Here is a 15,290-nt window from a genome sequence, read left to right on the forward strand (position 1 = left end):
GGTATGTTGATCAGGTTCCAGGAGTCTTCTGAGAAGAGGTGTCCTGGGTCTTTGAGAGACGTTCAGAGACCTTCGGGGCTACCTGAAAGATTTTATTGACCACCTGTAGTTCATGAGGTTAGATAACACATTTTACTGTTTTTGTCAAGAGCCTGCAGCCTGTCTAACTCTGAACCTTAACCTGTCTGTACCTGACGATAATATATCTGCGTCATGTCTTTACACCAACTCCAAAACGAATGGTTACCATATATACATCAAATAAAAAAATCAACAATTCAACACTTACACAATGAAAACTAAAAGTATGTGAGTCCCAACAGTGGGAGTACAGAGTCAGAGGCAGTGTTTAGATAAGATAGACTTTATTAAAATGAAATGCAGACAGCAGTAGGAAAAATAACAGAATAGAGAAATACAAAATAAAAAATAAAAGCTGAGTATATATATGTACATTTTATACAAAGGTCTATATTTAAGAAAAGATAAAAATATATATTGCCATAAAGATATACTGCCAAGAATTGTAGAGAATTTCAGTTTTGACAGAAATTGCACAAGGTGGGTATAAAGTAAGTACAGCATTTACACCCCCACTGTGTCATGCAGGGGGTGGGAGGGATTCTCAATAATAGATGTCAGCTTGGCTAAAACATCAAGTACATCAACAATACTGGCAACGTGTTTGTTGAGGGACGTTGTTGTCCAACAGCTACAGAAGTGGCCAGAAGGTGCATCCAGAGAGTGCATTAAAGCATCACAGCAAAAACTAATGCCTGTTAATTTAGGTTAATTTCACAGAGAGGTGATCCAATCTTCACCAAACTTTACATTCTGATAAGTAGTGTTCTCCCACCATCCACCAAACCCAGACTCAGGCGGCCAGATGATTCATCTCTCCAAAGAACACCAGAGTCCAGTGGCAGCATTCTTTGACTCAGCGCTAAAAAGCTGACTAGGCAGTTCATCCGCGTGGTCAGGGAAGCATCACAATACCCTTCAAACATGAATATCAAGACCCCAACGACCTGCTCAACAGCCGGTCGCACAAACTCAACTCTCTCCTGTCTCTGGTCTACAAAACCACGCACCTCAAAGCCAAGCAGGAGACGATCTGCAACCTGCAGTGAAACAAGAACTTAATGCATTACTCTGTCTGTTGGTTCACATCCGTCTGTGATGTGAGGCTTGTCTGCAGCTGCTTGGCCTTGGAAACCCATTTCATGAAGCTACCGGCACGTGTTGGCCCGGCTTAGTGCGCCTGCTTGGTCTACCACCTCATGGTCAAGCCGTTGTTGTTCCGAGGCACTTCCGCTTCACAGTAACAGGACTTTAACTACTGTTGGCCAGAAAATTGATCCCACGACAAAGTGGTCAAATCTTTACGGTAAAATATAGCAACAGGTGAAAAGCGTCTTTAGAAGGTAGTAAAACTAAATGAAACAAAAAATGGAACCGGTTTACTAACTTAACAGTCACAAGTATTGATGGTTATAAGTAGGTGACACAATCCAGACCATGAAAGCAGGACAGGCTTTTAAAAACATCTTTGCAACTGTTTTTCAAGTGTTGTTCTCTTCAGTCATTTACCACAGACCAGTGAAGTTTGAAGACTTTTCTAAAAGTCTTTGACAGCAATTTTCAAAGTTGTTTTTCTACTTTCAAAGACGAGACTTGACTCTAAATCAAAGTTCAATCCTCGAATAGTATCACAACATGGAATTGAATACCCAAAACTTCTACTAGTCCAAACTGAAGACTTGTACGTGGTAAAGGAGCTCTTTGAATGAAGTGGACTGGTACTAACGAGGTCCACGTCCCTCAGGTTGTGTATTGAGGGAAGCCTGTCTTGCTCTGGCTGTGGTCACTGTCTTGGGTCTTGGAGGTTGCCGTCACTTTCCTCATGCCACAATACTACAACAAAGAGTTAACGGCAGAAGGTGGAAGTCAGCAGCGTATCCACAATTTACACACGCTTCCATCTTTAACGGACTGGAAGTGGAAGAAGTTTACAATGTAAATAACAGAATTTTTGCTATTATTTATGACGAGAGATTAATGTAACTGACGCTGCACAGACTCAACTGGTCTGTTCAACAGAAACTCCTACAGAGAACACAGAGACACAGAGACCCCAGACCAAAAACAGAACCCAAAGCCGGGATAAAGAGGTTCAGTGAATGTGGTGCTGAAGGTGTGGAGGTGGATCAGTGTGTCTGAGGAGACTCTGTAGAAGGACAGAGTGCCAGCAGGCCAGTCCACATACACTCCTACCCTGTTGGAGACAGAGGAGGAGATGGATTCTCCTCTGTTGCTATGGGAGACAGTGTAACCAGCATCAGAGCAGACCAGAGTCCAGGACTGATCATTCAATCCAAACACACAGTCTATACTGTTTCCTTTCCTTCTGATTCCTCTGTAACTCACTGATACAGAAACGTCTCCTCTCCACTCCACCTCCCAGTAACAGCGACCAGTCAGACCAGTTCCACACAGCAGCTGATGATGCAGCTCAAACCTGTCTGGATGATCAGGATATGACTGATCCTGGTCCACATATGTCACCTCCCTGCGGTTCTCAGACAGTTTGATGTTGTTGTTGACTGTGTTTGTGTCGATAGTGAGTTCACAGGAATCTGATGGAGAGAACAAGAAGAGTTATCGATCTATCATCGGTTCATGTCCTGAAGATGGTTGAATGTGCGCTGCTTTGTTTTCATGAATCACAATAAAAACACACTTACACTTCCTCAGACCTGGTCTCAACCATCGGACTCCAGCAGGCTCCACCCTGAAAGGAAGGGGGGGGGGGTCAGACCAGCATGTCCTCTTTCAGCATGCAGACATGGGCATTATATTACCCTCATACACATATGTACAATGTGTGCATCATTACTTCACCTCCGCCACCCTCCTCATACACTGACACTGACCCACAGGATGTCGGAGTCAAGAGTCCCACTTCAAAAGTGGTCTTTGGTTCCAGACTTCCCTCCAATCTACCTTTATCAGGTCATTTCCTTATTTGAATTTGTTGCCAACTTACAGTATGTTCTCTGTTGTTTCAGTCCTTGGTCACTCTTTTGCTCTTCCACCAGTGATTGTTTTTAATAATAAGTCTCACAGTGTCTTGACTAAACAAGTCAAGTAAGGACGAGTAAATCTTTCCATATCAAAGTCCCTGACATTTCCAAGAACTAGAAGAGGGTGTCTTTCATATATTTACGACCCATGTTTGTTGTACAAATACACTTGAATATAGTATCTCAAAAGTCCTGTCCTGTTCTATAGTTGTTCGATAGTTGTTAACTTGGTGAAAGCATATTTCCAAGACATCAGACTGTGTGCAAGTATCGCAGAGCTCACAACAGGCTGGCAAAGATTGGAGGTTGGTATTATGGCAGGATGTACAGTGTCCCTGCTAGCTTTCACAATGGCTATGGAGGTAATTATTAGGGCTTCCAAGTGGGTCGTAGGTGGAGAGAGACGGCAGAATGGAATGCGTCTTCCACCAATTAGGGCTTATATGGATGATATGACACTGCTAACTTCAACAGTGCCATGTACAAGGAGGTTGTTAGATAAAGTCAATCAGAATCTCAAGTGGGCTAGTATGAAGATTAAGCCTAGTAAGTCAAGGAGTATTTCAATATACAGAGGGAAAGTAAGTGATAGAAAGTTTGCTATAGATGGTGAGGAAATCCCAACAATTAGGGAGAAATCAGTTAAGAGTCTAGGACGGTGGTACAATGTGGACCTGAATGATGTTGAACAGGTTGTGCAATTTAGAAAGGATGTTGCAGAAGGGCTGGAGAGAATAGATAAATCAGGGCTCCCAGGAAAACTGAGGTTGTGGTGCTTGCAGTTTGGCTTGTATCCTAGGTTAATGTGGCCAATGTCAGTATATGAAGTCCCATTATCTGTAGCAGAGAGAATGGAAAGGCTAGTTAGCTCTTATATTAGAAAATGGTTGGGTGCTCCCAGGTGCTTGAGCAATGTAGCTTTGTATGGGAAAGGAATGCTTCAGCTGCCAGTATCCAGTCTAACAGAGGAGTTTAAATGCACTAAGGTTAGGACAGAACTTTTATTATCTGGGAGTAAGGACATGTTAGTTAGCAATGTGGTTCCGAATCCTTCTGGGGGGAGGAAATGGAACCCAAGGGCAGCAGTGCAGGAGGCAGAGGCAGCTCTTAGGCATGCAGAAATAGTAGGAAATGTTCAATTTGGCCGGGGAGGCTTGGGGCTTGGCCCAGGCAAACCAGTGTGGAATAAAGCAGGTCTAAAGGAGAAAAGAAAGCTTGTAGTGGAACAGGTGCGTAGGCAGGAGGAGTTGTTAAGAGGGGCAAAAGCAGTTGGTCAAGCCAAACAGGGACAATGGTTGAATTGGGAAGGTGTTGAGAAGAGGAAACTTAGTTGGAGGGACCTGTGGAATATGGAGGAAGGCCGTATTAAATTTCTGATAGGGGCGACATACGATGTGTTGCCAACCCCGCAGAACCTAAGTCTCTGGGTACAGGGCGATCAATCGTGCCCACTCTGCTCAGGTACAGCAAGTTTAAAGCACATTTTGTCAGGTTGTAGAATTAGCTTATCACAAGGCCGGTATACATGGCGGCATAATCAGGTGCTGAGAAGCTTAGCCGCAGGCATTGAGGAGAGAAGGAAGCAGGTGAATACTGGAAGTTCTAGAAAGGAGAGGTTAGATGTGCAGTTTGTTCGAGAGGGGGAGAAAAATAGAGCTGCTAAGTCAGGGAGAAAGCAGGTAGGTGGCTGCCTGGTAGGGGCTGATGATTGGCAAATGCAGGTCGACTTGGGAGGAAAGCTAGTTGTGCCCCAGGAAATAGTTTATAGTAATCTGAGGCCGGACATTGTCTTATGGTCCATGAGTAAAAAGACTGTGTATTTTATTGAGTTAACAGTCCCTTGGGAAAATTCAGTGGAGGCAGCTTATGAAAGGAAGAAGACTAAGTATGCAGATTTAAAGACAGAATCTGAGCAGAGGGGATGGAAGACCAGGGTCTGTCCGGTTGAAGTGGGGTGTAGAGGTTTTGTTGCAGGGTCAGCTGTTTCACTGTTGAGGGAGCTGGGAGTGCATGGGCAAAATTTAAGAAAGACAGTGAGGGAGATGTCAGATGAGGCTGCTAGGTCTAGTCAGTGGATATGGATCAGGAGAAATAATAGTAGTTGGGGGGTGAAATAGGGACGGTGGGGGGGGGGGGGGCAGAGGACATGCATGCCTAACCCGGCAAGAGAAGAGGTTAAAGTCTGAACAAGACACCTCTCCTCTGCTCTGCTTTCCCCGCCCCATCTTCTCGCTCTGCCAATAGGAAGAGAACCAGGAAGTTTAGATAAGGTGGGGGTGTGGCCAGCTAGAGTCTCTCTTTGGGACCATGCGGCCTGTTCAGGTGAGTTTGCGTGGTAAGATACAGAGTTGGCTTGTTTTTTTGATCTTTTTGGTTGTTTTCCTGTTTTGTTTGCTTCTTGAAGGAAATGTTAGGGTTTGTTTTCCTGCTCTGTTTGCTTTTTGAAGGAAATGGTAGGGTTTGCTGCTTCTTGAAGGAAATGTTAGAAGAGGCTGTTAAATCTAGTCTGTGGTTTAGGCCTCCACCTTCAGCACCTTCTAAATTTTCCACCCCCTACCCGAACAAGGGTCTGTATCCAATCCCTACTTTCATCTTTTGACTCTACCTCTTTATTTTCTATCCCCTACCCGAACCAGGGTTTGTATTCCCACCCCGCTTTTTCTTGGTGCAGTTGGTGAGAGGCAGGGGTAGATGATGGTAGTGTGGCAATCGGCAGTTACATGTGGCATCTAGGCCTGTGGTAGCATTGTAGCAGCTAACAATAGCTAAAGCGGTGAGAGTATGATAGTATCTTAGCAGTTAGTATTGGTAGCTAGCAATTAACATTAACAGTATAGGTGAATCTAGCTTTATTGTCTTCTTCTGTTCCTCTTAGCAGGTAGCGGTTAGCACGTAACATTAGCTAAATGGTAGCATCGGAACTGTATTGTCTTCTTCTGTTCTTCCTAGCGGTTAGCATTAGCATTAGCAATAGTTAAATGGTAGCATCGGTACTGGCCACTACCTGGAGCATCTCTGGGTCAGTTGAACGTGGCGGTGCTGTTTGGATTGTGTAGGAGCAGTGTGAACTGGCACTAGGGGGGGTGACTCTGGGACGCCGGAGTTCACTGCCTAACCTCCTGGAGGTGTAGTGGGACTAAGTAGGCGAAACACTGTTGAAGGGAGGTTTCCACCTGATGACCCCCAGAGACGTGTTAGGAATCACTGCTCTTTGGCAGGTATAGAGGCAGATTAGAGCTCCAAGGTTCTTCACTGAGAATGAATCCTCTTTTTGAGCACAAGTATCTTGTGTTTAAATTAACTAATAACTGCTTTTTAAGTTACCTGAATGTTGTTTTTTTACCTTCTGATGGAGCTGGGCTAGCAGTTTCCTCCTGCTTCCATTGTTTGTGCTAAGCTAGGCTAAATATGTCCTGGACCTATCTCTGTAGAGAGATGAAACTGATTCAACCCTGGGTAAGAAACAAGGATATGTCTCAAACTAGACAGTCAGTTCCATCAGCTTGCAGAGATCTGTCCAAACTGCATAATTATGACTAACAGACAGTTATCATATTTGTTCCTGCAGATGTTCTCCTTGAGACCTCGTACACAAATATCTCCTTTTTATGTTAAACCAGTGTTTAGGTTTGGAGCAAAGGTGTCCTACATGAGTGATTGTTCATATCACACTCATATCCATCATTAACTGAAGAGACTGTGGCTGCTACAGGCGTTATCGTACCTGAGAGTGTCCAGTTTCCAGTCAGGATCCTCCAGTCCAGCAGACAGCAGCTTCACTCCTGAGTCTCCTGGATGATTGTAGCTCAGGTCCAGCTCTCTCAGATGGGAGGGGTTGGTGCTCATAGCTGAGGCCAGAAAAACACATCCCTCCTCTGTGATCAGACAGCCTGACAGCCTGCAAACACACAGAACAACACATGGAAGACGATCCGAGGGTCAAATACAAGAAGAAACTGCCTCCAAAATAAATACACACAATGGCTGAATCAATGATAAAGAGACTACAGTCATGCTAGCTGCTCTGTAAGGCTGTACTTAGGCACAGCGGTACGTTGAGCTAAATGCTAGCATCAGCATGCTAACATGTTCACCATGACAATGCTAGCAATGCATGTCCATGTTTAGCCAGTATAATGTTTGTTTCTAATGAACTAGTTAGCAGTAAACACAAAGTACAGCTAAGTCTGATGGGATTGTCATTAGTTCTGCAGGTATTTGGTCATAAACCAGAGGGCTAAACACATTAAAATGTTGACCTGGTGATGGCGCTACATAAAAAGTTAGAGGATCAAATTGGTCACATTTCAGTTTTTGACATCATTTCAGTCTTTGACATCATTGACTTCAGTAGTAAATCAAAGTGGCCACCAGACAGAGGAAATTAGTCTGGTCTTTAGCCTGAAACCGCTGCTTGATGAACCACGCTGTAAATACACAGCTGTGTCTTTATGTTTTGATTGTTTTTTGTTCAGATACATATTCGTCCAGGTACAAATTTAGAATAAATCTTTAAAATCAAAAACTAAAACAAGAGACGTGATATAAAAATCCCCATTCAATCCTCAATCCTGGAAAGTAATTATGTGGGTCTACAAACTACTGCTGAGGCTTAGTTCGACAAATCATGGTATCAGACGCAATCCTACACAGGTTAATGTGAATCCTATTTTATTAGTCATCAGTTGAATGGGTTCTTGAAACCTGACCTGAGAGTTTCTAGTGTACAGTGTGGAGCCCCCAGTCCAGCAGACAGCAGCTCCACTCCCGAATCCTGCAGGTTGTTGTTACTCAGGTCCAGCTCTCTCAGACTGGAGGACTGGGAGCTGAGAACTGAGGACAGAGCTTGACAGCTTCCCTCTGAGAGGTTACAACCGCCCAGTCTGAAGAGGAAATAATGAACAAGAAGACAAATAACATTTGTGATGAAATGTTGAGTGTGGAGATTTTGTGAAACAGTATACATAATCTCGTCTCAGCACGGGTTGAAATCTTTGCCATTTACTCAAAACATGTTGGAGATGTGATTGAATCAGTTAAAACATAACATGATATCAAGTCACATTATTCTAAAACAAAATTAAGGTTAGCAATCTCAGACAGAGTCCATATTCCGTGATGCAAAATATGCGACTCTGAACCAGAACAAAATACACTGGAAAGTTCAGTTTTCTGTTCTGTAAAATGTTAAATTTTGACATGAGAGTGACGGTTTAAAATGAACCGAGCACAAATTTTAGAGAAATGACTTTAATAATTTACGACGAACTGTGACTTGAACTGACCTGAGAGTTTCTAGTGTACAGTGTGGAGCCCCCAGTCCAGCAGACAGCAGCATCACTCCTGAATCCTGCAGGTTGTTGTTACTCAGGTCCAGCTCTCTCAGACTGGAGGACTGGGAGCTGAGAACTGAGGACAGAGCTTGACAGCTTCCCTCTGAGAGGTTACAACCGCCCAGTCTGAAGAGGAAATAATGAACAAGAAGACAAATAACATTTGTGATGAAATATTGAGTGTGGGGTTTTTGTGAAACAGTAAACATAATCTCTTCTCAGCACGGGTTGAAATCTTAGCTGTTTTACTCAAAACATGTTGGAGATGTGACTGAATCAGTAAAAACATAACATTATATTAAGTCACATGATTTTAAAACAAAATTAAGAATCTCAGACAGAGTCCATATTCCGTGAGGCAAAATATGGGACTCTGAACCAGAACAAAATACACTGGAAAGTTCAGTTTTCTGTTCTGTGAAAATTAAAATCTTGACATGAGAGTGGCAGTTTAAAATGATCCGAGTTCAAAAACAGCTTTAATAATTTACAACAAACTGACTTGATCTGACCTGAGAGTTTCTAGTGTACAGTGTGGACTCTCCAGTCCAGCAGACAGCAGCTCCACTCCTGAATCCTGCAGGTTGTTGTTACTCAGGTCCAGGTCTCTCAGACTGGCACACTGTGAGTTGAGAACTGAGGACAGAGCTTGACAGCTTCCCTCTGAAAGGTTACAGCCACTCAGTCTGCAGAGACAGCAAGTAAGAAGTTATCTGTAATTCATCCTGCTGAATGATAGCAGAGTATTTATTGATGAATAAATGCCACTTACAGAGCTTTCGTGGATGCTTTGATCACTGGCAGCAGCCTCAGAACAGCCTCCTCTGAAGCAGAGTATTTTTTCAAGTCAAACACATCCAGATCTTCCTCTGATGATAGTAAGATGAAGACCAGAGCTGACCACTGAACAGGAGACAGTTCATTTGTAGAGATACCTCCTAAACTCAGGTAATGTTGGATCTCCTCCACCAGAGAACGGTCATGCAGTTCATTCAGACAGTGGAACAGATTAATGCTTTGCTCTGCAGAGGGAACCTCTTCAATTTTCTTTTTGATGTACTCGGCTGTTAACTGATCGTTTTTTGAGTTACTTCCTGTCTGTATCAGCAGGCCTCGTAGAAGAGTCTGATTGCTCTGCAGTGACAGTCCCAGGAGGAATCGAAGGAACAAGTCCAGGTGTCCATTTGGACTCTGTAAGGCCTTGTCCACAGCACTCTGGTAGAAGTGTGTCTCTGCAGATTCATTGTCAGTTGATTGTTCTTCTGTTAGCAGATTTACTGCCGAGTTGATGAAGGTCAGATGGACGTGAAGAGCAGCCAGAAACTCCTGAACACTCAGATGGACGAAGCAGAACACCTTGTCCTGGTACAGTCCTCTCTCCTCTTTAAAGATCTGTGTGAACACTCCTGAGTACACCGAGGCTGCTCTGATATCGATGCCACACTCTGTCAGGTCTGATTCATAGAAGATCAGGTTTCCTTTCTGCAGCTGCTCAAAAGCCAGTTTTCCCAGAGACTCAATCATTTTCCTGTGCTCTGGAGTCCAGTGTGGATCAGACTCAGCCCCTCCATCATACTTGATGTTCTTCAGTTTGGACTGGACCACCAGGAAGTGGATGTACATCTCAGTCAGGGTCTTGGGCAGCTCTCCTCCCTCTCTGGTCTTTATCACATCTTCCAGGACTGTCCCAGTGATCCAGCAGAAGACCGGGATGTGGCACATGATGTGGAGGCTTCGTGATGTCTTGATGTGGGAGATGATTCTGTTGGCCTGGTCTTCATCTCTGAATCTCTTCCTGAAGTACTCCTCCTTCTGTGGGTCAGTGAACCCTCTGATCTCTGTCACCATGTCAACACACTCAGGAGGGATCTGATTGGCTGCTGCAGGTCGTGTGGTTATCCAGAGGCGAGCAGAGGGAAGCAGTTTCCTACTGATGAGGTTTGTCAGCAGCACATCCACTGAGGTGGACTTTGTAACATCAGTCAGGATCTCATTGTTGGTGAAGTCCAGAGGAAGTCGACACTCATCCAGACCATCAAAGATGAACACAACCTGGAACTCCTCAAACCTGCAGATTCCTGCTTCTTTGGTTTCAGGAAAGAAGTGATGAATAAGTTCCACCAAGCTGTACTTTTTCTCTTTCAGCACGTTCAGCTCTCTGAAAGTGAATGGAAACATGAACTGTATGTCCTGGCTGGCTTTGTCTTCAGCCCAGTCCAGAGTGAACTTCTGCGTTAAGACTGTTTTCCCAATGCCAGCCACGCCCTTCGTCATCACAGTTCTGATTGGTTCATCTCTTCCAGGTGAGGGTTTGAAGATGTCTTCATGTCTGATTGTTGTTTCTGGTCTGCGTGGTTTCCTGGATGCTGTTTCAATCTGTCTGACCTCATGTTCATCATTGACCTCTCCAGTCCCCCCCTCAGTGATGAAGAGCTCTGTGTAGATCTGATTCAGAAGGGTCCGGTTTCCTGCTTTAGCAATCCCCTCAAACACACACTGGAATTTCTCCTTCAGGTTGGATTTAAGTTGACGCTGACAAACTGCAGCACAATGTTCTGAATGAAGACACAAAATATATTTTTGTGAGTGATTGCTAAAATTGAATGACTTTAATGAATGTAAATATAAACATATTTTCATCCATGTCTTGAGACATCAGTGAATGTCCCATTTATCCAGCAGGTTCAATCTTTACAGAAATCCTCTTACTGCTCTGCAGACGGTCAGCCAGATCCTCCTCCTTCATCCTCCTCAGGAAGTGCTGTGTGATCTTCAGAAATGCCTGTCTGCTGCACCTCCTCTGCTCTTCATCCTCACCAACCAACACCTCCTCATCCTCCCTCTCACTCTCGAAGCATTCTGGGTAACCTGAACCAAGAAGCTTCTGGAAGTTCTTTAACTCGTCTTTCACGAAAGTGACAATGTTCTCCTCCAGCAGCTGGAACAGATTATTATATGAATCACAAAACTGAAATCATGGAACCAAACATCCGATCCATGTTGGACAGACTGACAGTCCACTGGTCCCAAAAGTGCAGCATGGACATTATTGTGAAGAGGACAGATGTAAGAATTGCTGTTGTATATGTACAGACCATAAATATGGAGTCCAGGTGAGTCTGATGCTGCTGGGCAGACTGAACACTGGGAACCTCTGAGCTCTCCTGGTGGACTCTGTGGAGGGATCATGAAGAATTAGCTCATGTTACGTCCGTCCATACAGAAACAAACACAAGCGTGTTGATTAAAACATTGAGTCAGATGGTTTCCCCTGACATTAACCGCTGTGAATCAACAGTCCAGTCTGCATTTCTCTGCAGCTTCCACTTTACTGTGTTGGTTCACCAGCTTGTCTGGTTTAGTCCCTCCAGTTTCTATTGTCACCTATAATACCGTGGACAGCATCACACAGCTCACACAAGCTAACTGGATGCTACTTGTCAAGCACAAATTGTTGGTGAGTCACAATAAACTTGCAGCAAGTGAAGTGAGTGAAACATCAGAGAACATCAGAGAAAACTGGATCAAACCAAAGCTACGAACTGTGTGTAACATGAAATCAGGGTTAGCCTACGTTAGCATTTTGTCTGTTTATACATGTTTGAGAAACTTCTCTGGATAAATAACAGTTAAAACATGAATCTGTAATGTTTCAATGTTTTTAACAGCTTACCTCTTCGCAGCAGCAGGCTGTGGTCCTTTAAAGTCAATGAAGCGACCCATTGACCCGTCGCTCTTGAAAGACACACAGCTGGATCCAGGTTCAGGTTCAGGTTCAGGTTCAGGTGCAGCAGAGGCTGGAATCCCATAGATCCTGTTGGGCAGAGAGGAAGACCACCAGGGATGGAAATTCACATTTTGGTTCTTCAGGCACAGAAGCTGCTGGAGAAACTAGCAGCTATCAACAAGAACATGATCAACACAACAAAGTTCAATAAAACTTTGTACTTTGTGTATCATCACCATAAAACGGAACCAACGCAGGACTACATTTCCTACTATAGAACTTGAGTAACTGTACTTACTTTCCACCACTCAGTGGATTAAGGGTTAGCCCTCGTTAGCAACTAGCATCTCTCAGCATCAGCTTACCTCTTCACAGCAGAGGGCTGTGGTCCTTTAAAGTCAATGAAGCGACCCATTGACCCGTCGCTCTTGAAGGACACACAGCTGGATCCAGGTTCAGGTTCAGGTGCAGCAGAGGCTGGATCCTCTGGATCATAGATCCTGTTGGACAGAGAGGAAGACCACCAGGGATGGAAATTCACTTCTTGGTTCTTCAGGCACAGAAGCTGCTGGAGAAACTAGCAGCTATCAACAACAAAATGATCAACACAACAAAGTTCAATAGCACTTTGTACTTTGTGTATCATCACCATAAAACAGAATCAACCTAAGACTAAATTTCTTACTATAGAACTGGAGCAGCTTCAACATGTGGGAATTTAAATACATGTAACATGAATCTGTAATGTTTTAATGTTTTTAACAGCTTACCCCCTCGCAGCAGACGGCGGCTGTCCTTTCAAGTCAATGAGGCGAACCTTTGACCGCTCGCTGTTGAAGGACATACAGGTGGATCCAAGTTCAGGTCCAGGATCAGGTTCAGCAGCGCCTGGTCTCCCATAGATCCTGTTGGACAGAGAGGAAGGCCACCAGGTGTGAAAAATCACTTTTTATTCTTCAGATGCAGAATCTTCTGGAGAAACTTGCAGCTACAAACAAGAAAATGATCAAATCTTGGGGTTGTGCTGAAGCTTCGTATTATCCTCAGCTTTCAGCGTACATGTGGGCATGTGAGTGTCGTTTAGGGACAGACTGGTAAAAATGTGACCCTGTCCTTTAACCTTCATAGTCGTTCTAGGACAACATGGTCAGGCGGATTTAATGAGGACAAACATCAGCAGTGAGCAACACGAGGAGGGAAATGTGAACATTTTAGGACGTACTTACAACACAATTTTAATACTGAGAACTACTTACTGTCTGTCAGACAAACGTTTAAAACTGATGGGGAGTTGCATTGAGCGGTCACTCCTGAGGGAGACACAGCTGGGCTCGGGTCCAGGTCCAGCAGATTCCGGTGTGCCCTGCTGCTCTGGGCTTCAACACAACACATGCAGAGCTTTGAGTGTGAATACTGACGGTGGTGTGATTTGAGTGCTCTGACATGGAGAAGAGATCCTCATCTCACCTCTGAGTGCTGGTCTGACGCTCATCTTCCTCACACCGACTCATGCTGCTGAACTCACATCAGCTCGCACACAATCTGATCAGGAGAGGAAACACAAATCATTCATCGGCACCTCAGCTGAACTCATCCTTTACATCGTTTCTCCTGCCAAAAACATCAGCTGCTCCTCCTTTATCTGGCTGTTGTCGTCTGTTTCAGTGTCAGAGCTGCTGTTCTGCTATCAGTCCACTAGATGGCGTCACAAAGCTGCATGGAGGACCATTTACATTCACTGACTCACAGAAGGACAGATGTGGACTGTTATGGTCTGACAGAGTCTCTCCATCTACAGAGTCCCTTGCAGCTGATTATTTTACACCAACACCAGCAATTAAACCTCCAATATAATAACATTCTGAGTCATTGTCAATATAAACATAATTTAAATGAACATTGTGTTGTCAAGAATATAAATAACATTGATTTTTTTAGGGGTCTAAACATTCCTAATCATTACCTACAATATTTCCTGTAAATTAGTCTAGTTATAGGCATTAACTGCAGCTTCAAACAGCACTGGACTGCTGAATGAACAGAAATGAGCTGCTGAACTTGTTGTTGTTGAGCGTTTAAATTGGAGCGCCACAGGTGAACATGCAACCATGTGACCTGCAAACACACCTGAAGAACAAGAAGTTTCACTGAAGAAAACGTAACAATACAAAAATGAACAAATACTCAAGTAAAAGTACTCAAGTGTTGTCAGCTTCATGTAGTATCAGCAGTAAAAGTACTTGTTCAGTCATAAAATGTCTCCTGTGACTGTCGGAAATGTGCAGGTACCTGGGAATTGTACTTCAGTACAGTACTTGAGTAAATGTACTGTATTTCTACCGCTGTTGGATCCTGAATGTAGATCTATACAGATTCAATGACGTCCTGAAATCAATCAAAAAGTCTCAATAACACTGACAGATGACTGGAAAGGATCTCTTCCGTGTGTTTCTTGTTGAGCCGCTGTTGATCCATCATGGCGCAGACTGGGGCGGGACGCTGGACCTTCTGGGTCCAGTTTAGCGACGTTTTGACGAACAAGCGGCAGATTTCTGCCGGTTTTACTCGACGAGCTAACAGCAGCTGGCGCTGACAAGACGAGCAGAGAGTCATTCAAGTGTAAAACCGTGAAAAACGTCGTTACATTACCTGAAGAGAAGCAGCAGCAGCGAGCAGCGAGCATTGAAAGTGAAAGTAAACTCCAACCCGGAAGCTGGGAGGAGTGTGTTGTTGGGGGGGCGGTGGGGGTGCAAACAGCAAATGGAGGTGCAAATAAGGAGCAAAAAATTACGACTGTGAAAGTTTAAACTGTCTTTTGTCCAGCAGTAGTGGATTTGGATGTTTTGTAATCAAAGAATCACAGAGGTTATTGCACATAATAACTATTACGTTTTTATTACCAGACATCAAACCGTGCCTCACGTGCCTTACAGGCCTGTCACGTGTTAGGGAAGGTGAAGCCATGTGTAAACATTTAAATATTGTTCTTAGTGTCTTTAATCTGTGTCAGTTCAGGTTTTGCAGCGGTTGCTGCGGATCAAACTCTCACATTTTTCACTTTTTATTACCGAAAGGCCTCAAAAACAGGAAACCCATAATATCAGACTATTTCATGTGGTCGCAGCCAGCAGGAGGAAAACAATCCAG

General features: G+C 44.0%; 1 protein-coding gene across 2 annotated transcripts; it reads right to left on the reverse strand.

The window, feature by feature from the left end:
- Positions 1–384: 384 nt before the first annotated feature.
- On the reverse strand, positions 385–14,847 carry LOC121626922 (NACHT, LRR and PYD domains-containing protein 3-like). 2 transcript variants are annotated; one of them, XM_041965670.1, is made up of 15 exons: positions 14,793–14,847; positions 13,611–13,685; positions 13,400–13,519; positions 12,914–13,048; positions 12,509–12,643; positions 12,090–12,230; positions 11,512–11,590; positions 11,126–11,354; positions 9,189–10,971; positions 8,929–9,102; positions 8,369–8,542; positions 7,793–7,966; positions 6,808–6,981; positions 2,745–2,791; positions 385–2,636 (listed from the first exon to the last, which is right to left on the reverse strand). In XM_041965670.1, exons 2-15 carry the CDS (start codon positions 13,652–13,654, stop codon positions 2,107–2,109), a joined length of 3,939 nt encoding a protein of 1,312 aa, XP_041821604.1. In that variant the 5' UTR covers positions 13,655–13,685; positions 14,793–14,847; the 3' UTR covers positions 385–2,106. The 2 variants fall into 2 exon arrangements, with proteins under 2 accessions (XP_041821604.1, XP_041821605.1); XM_041965671.1 differs by lacking the exon at positions 14,793–14,847 and adding an exon at positions 14,433–14,537.
- Positions 14,848–15,290: the final 443 nt, after the last annotated feature.

This window comes from Chelmon rostratus, chromosome 23, assembly GCF_017976325.1.
Source record: "Chelmon rostratus isolate fCheRos1 chromosome 23, fCheRos1.pri, whole genome shotgun sequence".
Lineage (NCBI taxonomy): Eukaryota > Metazoa > Chordata > Actinopteri > Chaetodontiformes > Chaetodontidae > Chelmon > Chelmon rostratus.

Coding starts and splice junctions, on each gene's coding strand:
- LOC121626922 (XM_041965670.1), bottom strand. CDS start 13,654: ATGAGTCGGTGTGAGGAAGATGAGCGTCAGACCAGCACTCAGAG. Junction 13,049..13,399: donor AAACGTTTGTCTGACAGACA/GTAAGTAGTTCT, acceptor TCTGTCCAACAG/GATCTATGGGAGACCAGGCG. Junction 2,792..6,807: donor TGGAAACTGGACACTCTCAG/GTACGATAACGC, acceptor CCTTCCTTTCAG/GGTGGAGCCTGCTGGAGTCC.